At 48.9% G+C, this 21,192-nt stretch overlaps 1 protein-coding gene across 8 annotated transcripts in view; it reads right to left on the bottom strand.

Annotated features, from left to right (window-relative positions):
• The window catches only part of Atxn7l1 (ataxin 7 like 1), a 233,489-nt gene that overhangs the window by 127,639 nt on the left and 84,658 nt on the right, over positions 1 to 21,192 (bottom strand). For all 8 annotated transcript variants that reach the window (XM_048415592.3, XM_048415591.3, XM_048415586.3 and 5 more), the window contains one exon: positions 20,554 to 20,658. In XM_048415592.3, the coding sequence (XP_048271549.1) occupies positions 20,554 to 20,658 (105 nt within the window). The remainder of the gene's footprint in view (positions 1 to 20,553; positions 20,659 to 21,192) is intronic.

Raw genomic sequence — 21,192 nt, forward strand, 5'->3', positions numbered from 1 at the left:
CAGAGGACCGGGGAATTAAAGCAAGAGTCCTAGATGACACGGAGTTTTCTCTGCTGGAGAAGGAAATCAAGGGGACTCGCTGACAGAGTTCCAGGGCTCCGAGAAAGGCAGTGCCAGTCAATGACTGAGAAAAACTGCCTTCTATAAAATAAGTAGTAATAAGTGCCCAGGATGCTGGCGCCTAGAATCTGTTTTGGGGGACACAGACACCCCTAATCTTCTAGTATCCCTGAAGGCAGGAAGGAGATGCACTGGGGTTTGGGTATGGTCCACCTGAGCAGAACCAGCTCTTACACCTCCCCTCCCCACGCAGCTGGTGGGTCATCAGGTACAGCCCTGGAGATAACATGATGCTTTTACTTATCCACAGCCATAAAAATTTAAAATCTGCCGGGACCGGGTAGAAAACCTTGCATATCTTAATCCTCTAGAGATGAGTTTCTACTGGTCACACTGCCCGTGTGTCACCCTCTACCATGTGTGGGAACCCATCAGGTCAGACAAAGACCTCACCGTGTTCACGTGTCCCAATGCCAGGCGTTCTATGCTACAGCCCTATCTGCTTCCTCTGTCGTACTGAACACCTCTGCGAGTCAGGTGCTATGTTAGTCCCATTTTGTAGATGAGAAAACAGAGGCATAGAGAGGTTGACGGCTTGATGGGAGTCACAGAGGAGAATGAGAGTCCACGTCAGGCCTGGTGGTGCAGCTGGAGAGTCAAACTCTTTCCTAATTCTGTGCGTCTCTCTACCCTAAAGCCCTTCAGGCACTGCAGCTGGAGCCCTGAAGGACCAGAGCTGACTTGGATCTGCCCCGCCTCTTCTCCACACAGAGCCTGCAGTGTGGAGACACTCAGCCCAGCCTCCTCTCCCTGCATTCAGACCAGACTGCAGCATGCCATTTTGTGTTTGCTGTGTTTGTCTGCGCACTCCACCATGCAGCCAGAGACAGCCTCAGAGATGGTCTCTGCTCGCCTTCGCTAGCCCGCCCCTGGGCCCCTCCCTTCCCACTGCCAGTCTCTGGTCATGCCCCTGCAGCCAGCAACTGATATTTCCCGTCTAACCTCATTATGTATTTCATCGAAAGATGCCTCTTCTCCACGTGGCATGAGGCATATTTTTAGCCCAAGTTACATGCCAAGGCAGCTTCAGATTTATCATTTCTAATAATAACCTAGGAGCAGAATCACAGTACCCATTCCACAAGCGGGCAAACAGAGGCGGGAGGCCACAGCAAGCTCATGGGAGTCTCAAACGGCCATGTCTGCCTGTGGTTATACAGCTCTCTCCCTGGGCTGGTTCCTCGTCCCGTTTAAGAGACTCGTCTGAGGCCTGGGCATGGGAGCAATGTCAAGATCACGATGGATCTGTGCGTGTGCCGGGGCTTCAGAATACTAACTAGCCACTCTAAGTTCCACCGGCAAGGGTGCTGACGCCGAGCTTTCTGCGAAGCCCTTCTTCTCATTAGTAGGTTTACACACACAAAGCTCTCACTCGGCAGCATTTCAGTCTGCAGAGCTCGCTCGTCACCCAATTGCAGCTAATCAGCATGGTGAACAGACTGGATTCGTTCTCATGCAGCACGTAACCAGCTGCCCTTAGCACCCGATGAAGCACGACCATCGCTCCGGTTCTGATGGAATCCTCGGGCTAGGAAAGGAAGGGATGGATCAGAACCTCTGAAGTAGGCCGGCACTTTCTTCAGCCCTGCTTCACTGAGGCGTGTTTCTAATGGTCAGCAGGGAGAGCTCAGATTTCCTGTGAGAAAGGGATGCATACACTATGGATGAGAAAGTCCTGCCTTAGAAACTGTGAATCTGCAAACTTTTCTGAAGGTGTGTTTGCCTCCTAGAGGAAGCACATCACTTTTGTTATTGCTGTGCATTTTGTTGATGGAACAGGCAAAGAGGTGTAGCAGTGAGAGAGTCAGGGATGTGAGTTCTAGCCCCGGTTCTGCCTCTGACTTTCTCTTTGAGTTTCAGATCCTGCCAAGCTACCACCCCCCTGGTGTATTTCGCCATGTTCTTCTCTAAGTCCAGATTTCCGAACTGTGAAAAGTGCTTGTGCACACACTGCAAGAGGCCGTAGGAATGGAAGGGCTTCCAAGGGCAGCATGGCTTGCTGAGTGTTCTCTACAGAGGCACGGCTGAGAGGTGGCACCAGGGAGGGGGCACCAGGGAGTGTGACCACGGAAGGCAGGGTCTCTATGGCAGCACCAAAAGCAGGTGGCAGCCCTGCTCATATGTGTCCTGGGGTCTTCATCTCGCCACCCAGCATGGCGCTTGCCCTATCACAGGTGCTCATGAACACGAGGCAATCAGAGAGGCGGCCTAAGGAAAGCTTTCGGTTTCTTTGGGCAAGAAGGATTAGGAAAGGGGTTGGGGCTGAGACAGGTGATTCCTGGAGGCCTGAGTATAGGGCGATTAGCTGAGCAGACCTAAGAGGCCTGAGCAAAGAAGGCGATTCCCCCTGGGTGTTCAGGTCCTACCCGAACATGCACTGCGCATCCACTCCAGAGCAGAGAATGAGATGCCAGAACTGAGAGAAATTTGGTGGAGGGCACAGGGGGCTCTGGGTTCTCCAGAGTGGATCTCCTGTATCTCACCCCTCATTTCCCTTCCGCAACTGAAATCATCCCACCTTCAGGAATTCACCAGAATCATACTCCTCTTAGTTTTCCTGTATCAGATTATCACCCCGAGATATTTCCCTGATCCCTGTGGGTGGCTTCCCGGCTCGAGCGACGCCCGTCTCTTTAACAGTCCCTGGCTTTCAGTGTAAAGCTGCCGCCTTTAGCAGGCTTCGCACTCGGGATCGGCACAAACACTTGGTGAAGTGTTCACCAGAAACACGTGTACCAACAGCACTGCCACCTGGATCAAGATCCAAGTTGGTGCACGTAGCAGTAAAGCGGCAGTTGGGGCCAGGAGGCCGCAGAACCAATCAGGGAATTTCCCCCTTTAAACTGGTGCAGCACGAGCCTGCCTGGGCCAATTCAATATTCATAAAGCGGGAAGCGGAGACGGCATTTCTGCTTCGCCAAGAGCGATCGCTATTCATCATGACGAATGGCTGAAACAGTTGTACATACAGCGCCTTGCTCGCCTCTGTAAATTACAGTATACAGAAGATTAAACTTAAGCCTAATGCTACCCTTGAGCTTCAACAGCTGAGTCCTATAAATGGATACCCGTTTAAGAAGAGAGTCTTTTTCCTGGTTACTATTTAGAAGTGTGTCTCTATTAAAAGCTTGCCTTTTACCAGGCAGCCTGCCCGGGCCCGAGCAGGTGCTTCCTCGGGGTACTGAGCGTAGCATCCCGTGGACGTGACACAGAGATTTGACCTCAGCAGGGGCCGGAGCGGGTGGGATGGATGTGGACTGGACTAGCTCTCACTCACATTCTGCCAGCAGGGCCTGGGCTGGTACAGGGACAGAGAGGACTCTGCCAGGCATATAGAGAGACCTTCAGCAAAAACAAAAAATAAAAAAAAAACAACCTGCCCCAAACCACGACAGAAAGTTTTTTCTGGTATCTGACCACCTGAGAAGCAACAGAGAACTCTGGCCTAGAGCTAAACCTCCAAGTTTCCTAACTATAGTTAATCGTCCCGGCCCTTGCTCCTTTGAGGCCCATGGAACAGAGCAGAGCCCCAGCACCACCCAAGGAGGTGCGAGTCCATCAGAACCTATTCCAACAAGATCCTGCGTAAGTCTGTATGTGCACTCAGGCTTGAGAAACTAGTATAGGTAAACAGGTACCAGGATGGAAAAGCCCTTCTGATATCCCACGAGGAACACAAAAAAATAACAAATCTTAGAAAACAGGCCCCTTGGCAGTAGACCATAGAATTCTGAACTCCACTTTCAGGGTACATTTTAAAACCACCTCGAGAGATGTGCTTTATGGGCCAGGAATGAATGAATGTATCGCTTTAAACTTGAGAAATGTCTTGAATAAGTCAAGGCATAGAACACAGCGAATTAGCAAAAAGCTCAGGCCTGTGTCTCAAATCCTACAAGTGTTTGGGGTTGTAATTAGCAGATCATTCTAAGTGGTAAAGTAATGCAAAGACCTCTGCCTTGTTTGAGAAGATAGATTCTGTTAACTTCAGTTTTCATTAGACAAACAAAACAAAACTGTAGTCCAGTATACATGGTAAAAATGTGATGATCACGAAGTAAATAGAAATTTTAAATAAAATCTAAAGCATCAGGAAATGACAGATGAAAAGTGAGATAAACAAATACAAATGAAAAGAAAGAAGTATACCAAGCAATCACTCACCTACTAGATATTAACAGCTAGATATGCACTGCCTATAGGAGAGACAGCTAAAACAAAATAACATCAAAAAATTAAAAATAAAGAAGAGTGGATAGGGATAAATAAGGCAAGCGCACATTAACCAAAGGACGGTTGTACAGCAGTGCTGTCAGAGAAAACAGAACCAAAGGCAAATTAATAGGAAGGAAGACACTGACCACTAGGAAGGCTCAGCCAGGCTTTATGCACGTAACCAGACACCTCGCCACTGTCCAGCAAAGCCAGAGTTACAGGGAAGCTTTTACAGCCGTCACGGGAGGTTAGCAGCTCCCTTCCCAGAAACTGCACAGTGAGCAGGCATGAGGACACACAGATGAGAACAAAATAATAAAAACACCGAACCCTGCCCCCAAACGAGAGCCGTGCAAACTTTCCGGTCACACAGGAGCCGTTTACAGAAAGCGCCCCTAGTCTTGCTAAGGAAATACACAGCACACCCAAACTAGGATAGCAGTCAATATTCTTGGACCATCACAATGAAACCAGACATCAAAAACAAGGCAATACTTTAATCCCAGCACTTGGGAGGCAGAGGCAGGTGGATCTCTGTGAGTTGGAGTCTGGCCTGGTCTACAGAGAAACCCTGTCTTGAACCTCCCACCCCCAAAAAAAGACAACACAAAGGTCACCCAACAACTAAAACCACCCACCTAAGTTACCAGTTAGCAGCAGTGTGATTTTGTTCTGTGTGGTCTAGTTGCTATGGAACCAGGCTAATTTACATGGTATTTATCAGTTGTATCACAAGAAACAGGAAACTCTCAGATCAGTATTTTGACTTTGAACTAAATTCTGGCCTAAGAGGGTGAAGTACCTGGCTCCCAGGAAGAAAGAAGGGATGTGTATAAATTAATCACAGCTTTGTCCTACAGCACAAGCTGTGTTTGGTGCATTCTCCAGACCATGTCCTATCTAAGCATATTATACTCACTATGCCTTACCAATACCGGTTGGACATACTGTCCAGTTTGGCACCATGAGAAAGGAGTTGTTCAAATAACTGAGCATCTTACAATGGCATCCTGGAGTCAAGAAAATACTACCGTTAATGATTTGCATGGCTTGCTCTTTTCCAGGAGCTAAGAACCTCTGGAAAATGGCAAGGAAAGTTACAGCGGTGGCCTGGATAGGGATGGGCGCCATAGGCTCATAGATTTGAGGGCTTGGCTATCAGGGAATGGCAGTATTTGACAGGGAATAGAGGTGTGGCCTTGTTGGAGGAAGTGTATCCCTGTGGGTGGGCTCTGAGGTTTCAGAAGCCCAAACCAGTGCCAGTGATCTCTCTCTTTCTGATGCCTCTGGATCTGGATGTAGGGCCACTCACCTTCCTCCAGCACCGTGTCTGTCTGTGTACCGCACCATACTAACTGCCGTGACGCTGAGGGACTAAACCTCCGAACCTGTAACCCAGTGCCAGTTAAATGCTTTTCTTCATACAAGTTGCCATGGTCATGGTGTTTCTTCACAGTAACAGAACACTGACTAAGACAGCTGCACAGGTATACACAGAACAGACAGAGGACCCTATGCCTCAGGGAAGAGAGTACTTGCCCATGAAATTACTGAAAGCAGCTCAAACCAGATGGATGGCTTCTCCCTAAGAAGAGACTGCCCACCCAGTACAATGCCAGCGTCAGCTACAGTGAAGACCACAGCTGAAGGTGGAGGTATAGCTTAATGGTTACATGCTTACCCAGTAAGCACAGAGTCCTGGGTTCACAGCAGCGCGCACACACATACACACACACACACACACACACACACACACACACAAAACATGGGATTCCCCTCTGTATGCTGTGAATACCATTGGTTAACAAAGAAGCTGCTTTAGGCCTATTGCAACACAGAATATGGCAAGGCGGGAATTCTAAGCAGATAGAGGAGGAGAGAGTAGGCATAGTCAATGAGAAGCTATGTAGCTGCCGCAGGATACAGATGCTGGATGGAACCTTACCGATAGACCACAACCATGTGCCCATACACAGATTAATAGAAATGGGTGAATTTAAGATATAAGAGCTAGCCAACAAGAAGCATGAGCTATTAGGCTAAGTAGGGTTGTAATTGATTACTTCAGGTCTGGATGGTCGGGAAATGAACAAGCACACACACACACACACACACACACACACACACACACCATGTGCAGAAAGAGAGAGAGAATTCAAGCTTTATAAAAGGATGAATGCAGAATTACACTGTATCAGTGACAGGCCTGCAAGTTCTGTGGGCAAGTGGAGGTTGGTGATAAGTAGACAAGACTGAGTGGACAAAGAAGACAAAGGACCAATCAAAGCTCTCCAGGTTGTGCACTGGGCAATGAAGCTCTTGTTCCTCATACTACACAGAGCAGGGTGGCTCTCAGGGAGCACCCCCTCCAAACCTTGGCTACCCACTGCTCTTCAAGCCTCTGTCTGCACTTCCATTACCCCGTTACCCCGTCAAAGAACAAAGGTAGGTGACAGGAGGGTCCTTATCCACAGACTCTGGGGTCCCACATGGTGAAGATCACAGGTTCTGAGAGTGTGGCAGGGGGCTAAGATGACGTGGTAGGGTCTTAACAGAGCTCCTTTCCAGTCCCTGACCACTTGAACCGACAGGCTTCTATAATATGGAGTTGGAATAGTGCTACCACTAGGCTGACACGAGACACCACCAGAGCTGACCGCAAAGTAGGGCAGTGAGTGAGGGCCCAGCCAGGGCAAACCTCACGCTAACTGGAATGCACACCCTCTGGTTAGGAAGCCAGCTTACCTTCTGTAAGAAAGCACTCATTTCAGAAGGCTGCAAATCAAGTAGAGGCTGCCACTTACAGAGAAGAACAGAAAACCTCTTCAGGGGTGCCTCAGAAAAAAATGTGCCTCTGGAGAACGCTCAGGAAGAAAGAACGCAGGGGAGGAAAGCTCGGCATCTATGATGCCAATAAACAGATACATGACAAGGGCGGCAACCCTACCGTCGACAACCGTCTTTAGTTCCAGTGCCGTAGGACAAAGACTACAGCTGCTTTCCCTGGATCCAAAGTATGATTAATTCCGTGGGAAGTGGGATTCATCAGTGAAATTGCTGACTTACTCTTTCCCAGTTAGTCTCCTCATTTGCATCTCCCTCTGGACCTATTTATTTCCCAAGTGTCTCCTATGCAGCATTCCCCAAAGTGCACTTATTTTTCAGAAGTGCCTGCCTGGGGAAGAGCATCGGGAAGGTCCCACACAACCATGACCCCTTGATTCTAGGGGCCCTTCTCTGTGAACAGCTCCATCAGCCTTCCCAGTGTGTGTGTGTGTGTGTGGTGGTAATGGTTCTAGAGGCCATCCTGACATGTGAAATGTACTCATATCTTGTAACATGAAGGGCTGGCTTGTTGGGGTTTCTGTACCGCCCGAACCCCCAGCTGTTTAGTCCCAGAGTAAAATCACACAAGAGATCTCTATAAGTTATAATGCTGATTGGCCCATTAGGTCAGCCCTCTTACTGTCTAACTCTCACATCTTGATTAACCCATTTTTCTGATCTATGTTAGCCATGTGGCTCAGGACCTTTTCCACTTCCTGTCTGGTTTCCCCGCCTACACCTCCTGCCTGGCAAATCAGCGTTTATTTAAAACATGATTGACAGAATAAAGAATTCTCCCGCACCAATATCTGATTTCAGACAAGGCCTGGAAGGCTCTGCTGCATCCCTGAAGTCAGCCTGCCCACGATGTCTAGGATGGAATGTTTCTTGAGGAAGCAATGACCTTGCCAAAAGAAAATGAGACTGTGAGTCTTGCAGATGAGCCGTGAGTGAGGTTCCGACATCATGTGTGTGGTGTGGTCACATCACAGGTGTGAGGTGCTGACATCATGTGTGTGGTGTGGTCACATCACAGGTGTGAGGTGCTGACATCATGTGTGTGGTGTGGCCACACCACAGGTGTGAGGTGCTGACATCATGTGTGTGGTGTGGTCACACCACAGGTGTGAGGTGCTGATATCATGTGTGTGGTGTGGTCACACCACAGGTGTGAGGTGCTGACTGTGTAGAACCATGACCACTATTATAAAGTCTGATTACAAGGTTCAATGCACATGGCTGGGAGGATAGAGAATCTCCCCACGGCTAGATCCCAGTCCAGGACCAGAAAGCTTTTGTGATGCTGCGCAGTCAGCAGAGGAAGATGGGGGATTTGCATTTGGGAGCACATTATTGGGACAGAGATGCGTTATTGTCATGGCTGGGTAGTGTGTACGGATGCATTCAGTCAGAAGGACTGACTTTGGCATGAAATGGATATGCTTTTCTTTGGCGCTTTAAACCCTAACAGCTGCTTTGCGGCTCTGGGATGCAAGTCTGGCACCATTTCCTAAGGACGTGCGTCCAGAAAACGCTTGCTTTCCGCTGACCGACTTGGTCTTTCAGGGAAAGAACCCTGGGAAGTGCTGCTGTGCTCATCACTAGGGATTGGGATGATTCCAAAACAACCTTTTGAAGCAGAAGCAGCGCTGGCAACTGTTTACTTGGACCTAAATAAAGCAATGACTGTTACCCTAGTTCGGCGCTGAGGAATGGAGTGCATGGGAGCAGCCAGCACAGTGCTGCGGATGTGCCAGGGATGAGTCAGGAGCCAGGGGTCACATTACAGCAAAGAACCCTCCAGAAATCAGCTGTGGTCACAGATCAAAGCAGTGGCTCCCACCACTTGCTGAGAACGGATGTCTGTCCTGCATCAGCCTTTCCGACTGTGTCCGAACAGAGACAGGCATTCTCTTTCAAGTAGCAGATCTTCAAACTGAAAGTATTTGCTTACATGGGCAGGCAAGCTGCTTTTCCTTCTCGCTTCTGAGATTCATTTGGAAAACGAATCTATGGAGCACTGATTTTTTAAGCACAGCACTCTACACGGTTGATTGATTTAGTGTACGTGCATGTGTATCACGGAGCATGCGTGGAGGTCAGGGAACAACTTCTGGAGACCTTCTGCCATGTGAGTTCCTGAAATTGAAACTCCGTCATTAAGCTTGGAGGCGTGCGATTTTACCCAGTGAGTCATACTGTAGCCTCAAGGGGATCTAAGAGTGAACATGACAGACAGAGATCCTGGTGCCCAGCAGGAACTAGTCTTGTGTATGGGTGCGTGTGTATGCACTCATGTTAGGAGGGCGATAAGTATTACAGCAATCATAAATACTGACATTGGTGAAATCGCAGGTGCTGTGGGCACATGTATTTGTGATTGAGAAATCCTTCTGTCTGTCTACCTGCTTATCACAAACACCTGTACGCATCTTCCCAAAGTCAACAAATGTGCTCCACGCTGGGACTCACGGATGTTAAGACTCAGGACTGGCCCTCAGCAACTCTCTGTCCAGTACAGGGCCTCTGTGGCACTGGAGGCAGGAGGCACAGATACCAGGTGGCGGTTGGTGGCCCAGCACAAGCGCAGAAGAAGCCCTTAGGGTGCTTTGATCTAAAAAGAAGTCTGTGGGTGATATGAAGCCACCTGCGCTTGGGGGAAAACATGTCAAGACAAAATGATTATTACAACTCCAGCTGGCCAATCTAGCACCTCCTCTCTTTTCCCCTGTTACCCAACTTCTTGGCATTGGACACGGCCTATGAAAGGTGTTCTTGTCTTAGTTTCCACATCTTCAACCTCTGTGGTTTTTCCTAACAAATCACCGGCCATTCCCCTTGAATCGGACATTAAATAAATGTTCACTCCTGCCGTTCCTAACCCAGTCCAATCCAATCTACGCCAAACCAACCCAACACAACCCAAGGGAACCAAATTCTTCAGCAAGTCCCGTCACTATAATTCAAAAATGGATCTCAAGGGCACCCACCCTTTTATCTCTAACTCAATCCCGGCATACACTGGAGACTCCTCTCACTAGTCAGCTATTAGTCCTATGTCTCTCAAGATGCATGGGATCTTGGCAAGAATAATTGCTGAAAAGCATAATTCACATTTTCATCTTCCCCTAGCTCAGATTTTCCAGGGTCTTCCAACCAGTCAGAAAGAAACAAAAACAGTCTCTAAATTCTGGCCTCCAGGACAGTTCTGGTTCTAAATCCCCCACTTTTGCTCTTGTACTGTTTTCTTTTCTTTTTTGGGGGTGGGGTGGGGTGGGAGGGCCCTTATGCCAGCTTCTTATGTGATTTGAGTATATTCATGTCATGCAGCATACCAGACCATAACCTCAACAAGTCCAGGCCCTTCTCTGTCTCACTGTACCTTCCGCTCTGGGACAACGCTCGGCACACAGTTGCTGCTAAATAAAACATACCCACATGCTTCAAAACCAAGAAGTTCCAGTTTCAAGAGACAGACCACGATGACATTATGAGTAGAAGTTATTTGTTTACTTTTTGTGTGCTAGTATGTATGTGTGTGTTTGCACACATGTGCATGCATATGTGCATGTGGAGGTCAGAGGCAACCTTGAGCATTGCTCTTTGAGCACCATCTATCATTCTGTTATATTATATCTGAGGCAGGGTCTGTTACTAGCCTGGAGCCCACTAACCAGGGATGTGCCTGTCACCATCTCTCCACTACTGGGAATACACATGAATGGCACTGTGCCAGGTTTTGACATGGGTACCAGGGATCAAACTCAGGCCCATATGCTTACCCAGACAGTACTCCACTGACTGAGCCATTTTTCCAGACCCAGAAGTTTATCTTTCATTAAAGCGGAACTAGAAAGGTGGTGGTGGTGCACGCCTTTAATCCCAGCACTCAGGATGCAGAGGCAGGCAGATCTCTGTGAGTTTGAGGCCAGCCTGGTCTACAGAGTGAGTTCCAGGACAGTCAGGGTTGTAGCACAGAGAAACCCTGTCTCAAAATAAAAGATGGGACAGAGTTGTCTAAGGTTCCAAAGATCCTACTGCTCTGCACTTGCTGTAAGCATATTTGCCACACTTCTATTAACTGCACAGAGATACACAAAAGGGCATTTCATCGACTATGGAACTGTCTATTGTTGGTGGGTTCCCTGGGCATAACGATTTGCCAGCAAGAACCTGCGGGCATAAAGCATGAGGGAACACAGAGCACCCATGTCATCTGTCTGCAACCTTCCTCTTCTTTCTTTCTGATGTCTAAAATCTGCAGCTGACCTTATACACATCCATGATTACCCATGTACAATTCCCATCCTCTTCTCACGCATACACGACAACAAACAGGATCAGCACCGCAGCCTAGAAAGGTGCTAAAGAGAAATAAAGCACCTGGGGAACAGAAATGACCTCTTGGACCACAGGTCAGTTGTGCTGTTGGAGAGTCTGCAAGCAAAGCAGCTGGGACAAAGCTCGGGAGGCCAGGCTGGAGTTTGGCTCAGTGGCTTAGCCTGATCTTGCACATACTTCCTCAGCTCTCAAAGCCTCCCTTCCCTGAGAAGGAGATAAGAACACCATGAAAGGTGTGAGGACAGGACTAAGCAAGAAAGGAAAATGCTGAGCGCAGAGTGAGCACTCAGTGAAGGCCTGAGCTTCCTTGTCGCTGCCCCATCTTTAAGTGCAAGGAAGAGTTGGGGCTTGGGACTACATGCGATGCTGTTCTTGACCAGTATTAAATCTAATGTGAGCATCAGTGAGTCCATAACACAAAAGTTTGTTTTGCTTGAGACAGCGTCTCCCTATGCAACCTAGTTTGTCCACAGACTCAAAAATCTTCCTGATTCAGTCTCCCAAGTCTCTGTGCCCAACTCCAAGCATTAAAAACTATAGAGTGGGAGAAACCAGTTTTACTCAATTGTGGATTTTGCAGTAGTAATGCTTGGCTTAGGGTATACTCATTAGCTAATCAGTCAGCTCACCACTTCTTTCCTTGGATCTTTGTTTCTCTCTATCTCTGTCTCTCTCTCTCTCTCTCCCTCCCTCCTTCCCTTCACACCTTCCTCATCTCTGTCAGTGGGAGAGGGATCTCCTTCAGGTCCACCACATGGATTTTCTTAAGATACATAGCATGGTAGTTTCACACGCTTTTGCCAAGTCTCTTAATTAATTCTGCCTAGTTGACGAAGAATATATTCAATGAGATCCGCTTCCTTTAGTTATTTTATATTTCTTTGGTGTGAAAAAATACCTAGTTTCACGAATGACAATTAACAACAAAATAAAAAATTCATCTCAGAAATCAAATCTAACTCAATTGACATTAAAAAAGAAAACAAGAAATCAAGCCCTGTGATGTGGCAATCAGCAGCATCAGAAAGGAAGCCCTGGCAGGCTAATTAACGGGTGCTGATACCCCTGACACCCCAGGAAGCCCGGGGCACTGACGTCAGCAGGGGCTGACTTTCTCTGGGGCTCAGAAGCACACGTGGCTTGTCATTTCTTCAACTCGAGGTCACCTAGAGAGAGACAGAATTAAAGGGAAAAAAACTCAGGAAGACTTGGAACCTCATTAATTAGGCTCCCCCACGCAGCATCGCAGGGCGGGTGGCTGCCTGTCCCCAGCCGGCGTTGGCATCTGGATGCGCGCAGAAGGAACGGGGTGCCAGCCAGGACATGCCGCGCCTCGCTCCGGGAGCCAGCTCCCACTCATCCATTCTGCCACCCTCTGCTGGAGCTCACACTTCATTAAATTCTCCCGCATCACATCAACATGCAAAACAGCCATTTGAAGGGCATTCAAAAACATATAATCAGACGGGGGATAAAACCTCTCTGAGAACCGGCGGGTGAGCGGGGGCCTCTCTTGTCCAGTAAATGACATCCAGGTCCTTTGGCTCTACCATGTTTTTAAGGCACAGTGGCATAGGAGGAGTGTTTCTGTCTGATGGGCAGGGCGTGAGCTGTGTGTTCTCTACTTAGAGACCAAGCACAGGGTGGCTGCAAAAACCTGTAGGAAACAGACGTCTGATTGTTTCTCCCATCTGTTTTAATTTTTATTTCGAAGTAGGCAGGTCTGCAGGTTTCCTAACTTTTCTATGATGCTGTGTTTCCACTGTGCATACACCTGTGACACAGAAATGATCTTTTCTTTCTTTTCAATGCTTTAAAAAATCACTCATTTGGATCCAGTAAGATGGCCCAAAGCTGGAAGAGGAACTTGGGGCCAATCTTCACGACTGGGCCCACACGGTGGAAAGAGAGCCGACTCTCACACACCACCCTCTGAAGTCCACACGTGCACTGTGACACACACACACCCAGCTACCCACAAAATAAAGAAACACAGACGTAAAAGAGAAGATCCAAAAGCATTCATTTTACGGATCACCTACTAAATGCACACGCATCATCAGCCATTGGTTTTAGATTTATTATTTTTGTAATGTGAACATCTTTTGTTTTATTGGCATATAGTCATCATATGTGGTACTGGTTTTCATAAAGACAATTTCATACAAGTGCCTAGGGAAATTCTCTCGAGGAGTGGCTCTATGCAGGTAGAAATGCCCATTTTCTGTGTGGCTGGGATTCTACAATGGCTGTTTCTGGGATCAGTGTGCACATATGTGCACACACACACACACCCTATACAATGGGAAGACATTTAAACACAGTAAGTACAGATTGTACCATGACAACTGGGGGCATTATGTTTCCTGGCAGAGGTGCCCAGACGTGCACAATTTTGTCCCTAAGGGTGAACAGCAATCAATGCTTGAAGATGCTACAGTTGTCAAGATCAGGGGCAGGACCACTGCTACTCCTCACACCTAGTGGGCGGTGGCCAGGGAAACTACACCCAACATCCTAGGGACACGCAGGTCAGCCCCGTACAAGGCCAATTACAACGGGCCTGGGGACAGGCCACCCTGACAGCGGTTACTCCACAAACAGAAGACAAGGCCTAGGAAGAAGTCATGCTCATTCCTTCACTTAGGCAAGTCCTAAAACCTCACAAACATTTAGCCCAATCCCCAAACCCAACACAACTCTAGCTGTTACTTTTTCAATGACAACATTTGACATGGGTTAAAAGCACCATTGCTGCAAACAGTAACACGGTGTTCACCGCGGCACCATGTAACCGCGACCTTCCCCTCCAGTGCGTGCCTGTGCACACCTCCACAGAGCACACCAGTGGTCTTCTTAATATGGCCACAATACTCTCTCTGGGTAGAGGTCAGGGCCACCACAGCCCTGCCACAAGAGATGACATCGCCCTCTGCAAAGATTACAAGCAAAAATCCTTTGGGCAATAACTTCATCAGAGATCTCTGAGGCTTATAACTTAGTGGTAGCTTATCTATTATTATTGCTGCTATTATTATTATTATTATCATTATTATTATTGTGTGGAGGGGAGAGTATGAGTGTGTGTGTGTGTCTGTGTGTATCTGTGTGTGTGTGCCTGTGTCTGTATGTCTGTGTGTGTGTCTAAGTGTGTCGATGAAAGCCAGAGGTCAACCTAGGGTGTTTTCCTCAGGAGTTGTCCACCTCGTTTGGTCTTGTTCACTTTGCTTTGACATGGGGTCTCTCAGTTGACCTTGAACAGGCTATGCCGGCTGGCCAGTGGGCTCCAGATATCCACTGGTCTCTGCACTGGAATTACAGAAGACATTCCCACCCCGGGCTCTTTTATGTGGGTTCCAGGAATGAAACTCAGGTCCTCATGCTTGGATACAAGCACTCCACTGACTGAGTAATCTCCTCCACGGCAGCAGAACCGTGAGAGCAAACTTAGTTCCTCCACTGTGCTCCCCAGATGCGGGCCCGCCCCCTCCAGGAGACTACGTAAGGCAAACTACTAACCCAGAGAGTAGAGCACACAAAGGCCGAGTGAATAAGGGTGAAGCTAAGCTGATACTAGGAAGCTCCACTCATCCTGCTCGCTGTCCCACCAACCCACACCCTGGGCCGGACAACCTGACCAGAGGCGGCTCCTGAGCGGCCAGTCCCCAGCCTCAGTGAACGATTTCTACTTCCTTCCTTCTAGTACCTCAACTGCTGTCTGGTCACCTGTGCAGCTTTAGACTCCCTTGAAATCACTGATCCCTGTGGAGCAGACTGAAAGCATTCGACAGGCCTGGCGGCGGGGGGGGGGGGGGACCATGACACCAATTCCACTCCCAGCATGGGAGCTTCAGGGGCATGGTCATACCCATTATCCACGTCTAAGACACCAGGAAGGGCACAGTGCTAGCAGAAGAGAGATGGTGGCCAGTCCTGGGGAAGGGTATGGCCGTCCTCCTGTAAGGTACAGTGACTCTTGTCTGTCAGGGGACCCAGAGGTAGACTAGAGCTTCCTAGCATTGCCAGGGAGCTGACCCCGGGGGCCTAATGAGAATGTAAACCAACATTTGTACAGTGCAATCCTCGAGGCTCCCGGCAGATGTAATCACAGTCAGGCAGACTACTTCTGTCTCCAAGGGCAGGAAGCTACAGTGAATCACTGCCCGGGCCACAGGCTGACCTCAGAGTGGCATCCCCTGAGATGGCAGGGGGCAAAGGCAGGAAGCAATTGGCTAAAGCGGTTTTCCCATTCCTCATAAGAAACTTTCAACTTCATAAAAAAAGGGCCACATTTTACTGACAATAAAAGCTAACCTTTATTTCCTTACTCCACGCCAACGAAGTATACATCCTTTTTCCTTTCCTCACGGCAATTCTGCAGGGCAGGAACTGGCAGTCTCACCTCAGATGTGAGAAGAACCAGGCTCAGAAAGAAAGGCAGTGTAATTAGCCCAAGGCTGTACAGAGAAGTGTACATCAGGATTTCAACCTCCACAACTCAAGGAGTTTCGCTTAATGGCATTCTATTTTTTCATACCGCTGCTGTAACACTGTGATGTCAAAAGGAGTATATATTTGGTCTTTGTCCCAAGTTTCTGGCGGATGCTCGAATGTGTTACTTCCTTGGTGACAGGTGACAAACAGGGTGTGGAGGGTCATCTTCTGCTGTGTTTGGCTCTAGCCTTCAGTTTCTTGGTACAGAACATCTGAAATCTCTGGGATTTCCGGAATAAGCATCCTTGTATTTGCTGATGAGGTGACTAAGACTCTAGATGGTTCCAGTATAAGGGCTGATGCTCAGAAGGACCAGACACAGTAGAAGAGGGGAATTTTCAGTCCCATTCACCCAGTGCGAGAGAACACCAAAGCCCAAGGCTTTGAATCAGCATGCAATGGCGCCTCTACAAACCCCCTGAGTGTCAGAGCTGAGTGAGTCTGGGAGGGTCAGTGCATCCACATGCCAGGGGTATATCTCAACTCTGCAACAGCAAAAGTGCCTGTGCTCAGGACCTCTAACGTGTTAGTCTGATGCTTTGCCACCATCTTCATGACAGCATTAATAGTGAAAATAACAAGTTCAAGGCCAGCTTAGTCTACAAAGCTAGTTCCGGGACAGCCAGGGCTACACAGAGAAACCCTGTCTTGGAAGGGAGAGAGAGAGAGTTAAAATAACAGAGAAAATACAAACAAACTATTTCCCTGAACTCTTAGAGTCCTTAGAGCCAAGTGGGATCTGCAAGTCAAACCAAGGTATAAGTAACCTTGCGTTCATTTCTGTGATTGTTGCAGAGGACGCGTCTACGGGTCGAACCTTTTCCTTGTGGGTCTGTACTTACCCTGGGTGGAGATGGCCAGAATCAGCTTAAGTCGGGATTGGTGTGGAAAGCACAGTGTCAGGTGTGGGAAGTACTGAGTAAGAAATCATTCTCCTCTACCAGGTTTAGACAAGTCGCTGCAGCCACTGCCACGCGTGCCCACGCAGAAACATGGATGCACACACGCACAGAGAAATGCATACAGGGAACACACTTCTTGTCTTTCAATTTAGATTATACGACCTGCACACCAAGATCGTGAATGAAGACACGCACCCAAGAAGGTCTTATTGTGAGGGAGAACGCAGCAGCACAAAGGAACATTCCCAGCATTGACAGCAGAGACAAACCCCAGAGAACCGCATGGCGAGAGGTGGCAAGAGAACAAAGGCTTATGGGTATTAGGAAGGAGGAATCCAGCCACTAGGATCCAGGGAGAGGGGGAGGCGGAGGAAGTGAACTTCAAGTGATGCAGTCACGCATCATGTTGTCCCAACAGCTCCACAAAGAGAATACATTTTACAGATGAAGCAGCGGAGGTACAGAAAGACGAAGTGGCTGCCCCCAGGTCACACAGACAGTAGGGGACACACAGAACTATCCTGCCTGTCCCCAAAGCCTGTCATTTCCAATACATGAGCACATCTCAAGTGACATAAGAGAGCTCTGGTTGGCAGTGGGCCTGGAGGAGACTCAGAGAAGGCCTAGTGGGCAGGACGTGCATCCAGTCAGAGTTTGCACAGGGCTTCACACACAGGCTGTGAGGACACTGGCTGTACGGGCTTGCCCCTTGCTCTGAGAAGTCACTTGCACTCCAAACCAGGCCCTCTTCTGTCTTGCTCTGAGACCTTGGACACAGCACCCAACCTCTTAAGCGCCAGCTTCCCCAGCTCCACGGGGCTGCAGAAAGGGTTGTGTTTTCAAAGATATGCAAACCACCTGGCATGCAGCCCAGCACTTAGCACAATAGCACTCTTATTAACTTACTGAAAACAGCCAGGCTCATCACCCAAGGTAAAGCCGGAAGACACGCCGAAGAAACTGTGCTGTGTTGGTTCTGGAGATCAAACTCGGTTGGTCTCAGGCAAGCGAGGGAAAAGCACTCAGAGCAGACTCACAACTCCAGCCCACGAACAGTTACAGCTGATTGCCTCGCCCTCATTCCTGGACGTCCTGAAATCCGAACACCTGATACAAGATGGTGCTGGAAGGTAGGGCCTTTGAAAGGCGATTACATCACAAGAGGGGAGACCTCAAGGATGGGTGGGATTCCTTCTCTTGTACATGAGGCTCCAGGGAGCTTTTGCCCTCTTTCTGCCACTGGAGAAGACAGTAAGGAGCTGGCTGGCAGCACTCTCTAGAAGATAGCTCTCACCAATATCTAATGCTGGCATCCTGACCTCAGACTGCAACCTCCGGAATTAGGAGGAATCAATCTCTCTTGTTTATAAGCAACCCAGACTGGTGTGGCAGCCTAAACCAACATGGACCATCAGGAAAGTCTGGGAGACATTCTGAGGAGAGCTTTTCAAGAACTGCTCCCCCAAAAGACTCACCACAGTTCTGAGCTGCCCCACGAATTCCCTCTAATCCCTGAGAAATGCTGGTTTTGTGTTATCGGGATACAATCGGAGAAAGATTGACACTTCTTTGCCTCCATTTGCTAAGTTACGGTTCTGTCTCTATGGCTGTCTGTCAACTGATTCCGCAAAAAGCTCACTGTAGTCTGGGCTTCAAGCGATGCGGTCAGCAACCCCAAAGCTCCAACCTAATTTTCTGCCTCTGCTCAGAACAGGTGGCCACGATGTCATTGGCTTTCTTCCTAGGCTGAGTCCCAGATCCAGCATGGGAAGCCTGAGGGTTCAGAGCCCTGTGTACCAGCTACACCAAGACTCCTCTGCAAGTGAGAGGACCCCTCCTCCCTGAGGAAGTGTCTGCACAGCGGTGACAACCTCATCCCTTTCTGGATCCTTCCATCAGAGACGGCTGGCAAGCTAAATTCGCAGTGATGGTTTTAGGCTTACAATTTCGCATCAGCCTTCCCAGGCTGAGTCTTGCCCTTGTGTTCACAGCAGCATCCGAGTGCCCAGGGCAGCAGCACGGCCCTATGGCGACCAGGAGATGAACACTCGGAAGAAGCTGGAGTCCTCACGCTCATCAAACACACAGAACAAGATCCCACAGATCTCCACTGAATGACAGATTGAGTGGGACTGACTTCCTTGCCACGGACACACTCTAAATGGTTTACCAGTAGCCTCAGTTAGGAGTATTGCTGCTAGGTCCCCGACAGCTTCCCTTCTGAAAGGTGTGACCTTATTTCTCTGCCAGCCAGAAGAGGGTCATTTGCTACAGAACAATGAGCAAGGTCAGCTCGTGCTGAATGCACGCTCACTCAATTTATGCTCACCCTGCCAGAAATGAACACGCCAATATCGACGCACACGCATAAGTCAACTCCCCATGGAAGAGACAAAGAAATACAGAGCTGGACCCCACCTCCCGTCAGAGCCCTTTGTATATATAGTATTTTAAAGAACCCCTTCTCTTTCCAACCAAAGCTTTGGACTAACTGAAGAAGGCAGTGTCCCCCGCCCAAGCATGGATTCTCTGCCTACTCATTATAAGCATAAACCACACCTACAGTTGGCACACGGCTTTTATCTATACGTAGATAACATAGATACATATTATCAATGCTTGGCTATTCTACTGTCCCAAACACATTCACTTCTTTTGCTTCAGGACTACTTATCACAGCATGGCAACACTAAAAGGGGCAGGGGAAGGCAGAGTACACTGGGAGAAAGGGGAAACGGGTGTAATTTACCAAAGCACACCCAACATTATAATTGCTTCTTTTGTTCAAGTATGATATTGAATATGCTTTGGAAATAACAGCAGAGGGGGCATTCAGAGCCTGTTCATCAGAGGGGTCGTGGTTAAATAAGACTAGAATGTTCCGTCCTGGACTCACACAGCACAGGACAACTGTGGGAATCATGTGGTCTAACTCCTGGTAACAACAAGGAAACGGTCACCCAGAGAGACTGAATGGCTTCTTGTCTAAGGTCAGTGAGGTGTTTAGGAGCGGCCATGTGGCTTTTATCTGTCCCTGTATTGAGTGGAGCACACAGTTTGCTGCTCATGGAGTCAAGGAATTTCTCACAGCCTCACAGCCAGGATGCTAAGAGACTCAGGGAAAATGAGCTCTTAAGCACAAATTAAAAACATAATAAGAGGGATTCTTGAAAGGACAAAGAAGATGGGAGGTTTAATCTACATCCCCTGGGAGCAGCATCCAATGTCACACACGCTGGCCACCTGTGGCTCCAGCCCTCCCCTGTGTGTGTGCAAATCTGGGGAGTCTCTCCCATGAGCCTCTTTTGGGGGGCGGGGGAGAAAATGGCAGGTGGCCAGGGAACTGCTTCCTCCAGCCTCCCCAGAAGGGTAGAACATGGCTATCTGCAGAGGCTACTACAGGGTTCACAAGGGTTTCCGATGAGTCCCATCTACTGAGGCTTGCTGCAGGCCTTCTCCTGCCTGCTCTGACAGGAAGGAGCCTGTGAGCAAGAGAACTTAGCTCCTACCCGGGCCTCTGTGTACCCACCGCCTTGAACTGAGACAGATACGGGGCCACCCAGACGGGAGCCCAGGGGCAGTGGCGGCGCACGCATCCACCGGGTGCAGGGGCAGTGGCGGCGCACGCATCCACCGGGTGCGGGAGTCCACTTACCGCAGTGGGACTGGAAGACCTGCGGCTTGATGACCTGATTGCAGGCGCTGCAGACGACCAGATAGAAGTCGTCGTGGGCCGGGTAATGGCCAAACAAGTGCATATCTGTGGGGAAAATGAAAAAGAAGAACGCAATTGAAGTCTCGGGACTTACACGGCTTCCTCTTGGAATTTCTTCCAAGGACAGATTTTTACAAGACACACGTAGAAACCAATCCTTTACGACAGGGAACGCGGCTTGTCACCACACAGCTATCCTACTTCCGGCGAAACAGAGGCCTCCAGGAGCCCGTCCTGAGTCCACTCCCGGAAGCTACTGGGACACTTACCAATCTGGGCAGCAGTGTTAAGATTCATGACCGAGACAAAGCCACAACTCAGCCTTTACTGTAGGGCTGAGTGTTTTCCCCATTTCTTTCTGTTTCTACAGCAGTTCCTCCAGGTGAGCAGAGAGGGGAGACGGGGTTGGGGTGGAAAGAGGGAAATGTCTGGGGGAAAGGGATCTTCGGAATGAGCAGCCTGCTCAGCACCATCATTATTTAAATTCATTACTGCTCAATGATAATTACCGAGTGCCTGAATACGCCGGGTACTGTGTTAGGGGCCAGGAAAAGCAGGAACGAGGATGAGGTTGCTGCT

This window comes from Myodes glareolus, chromosome 11 (genome assembly GCF_982192425.1).
Source record: "Myodes glareolus chromosome 11, mMyoGla1.1, whole genome shotgun sequence".
NCBI classification, from domain to species: Eukaryota; Metazoa; Chordata; class Mammalia; order Rodentia; family Cricetidae; genus Myodes; species Myodes glareolus.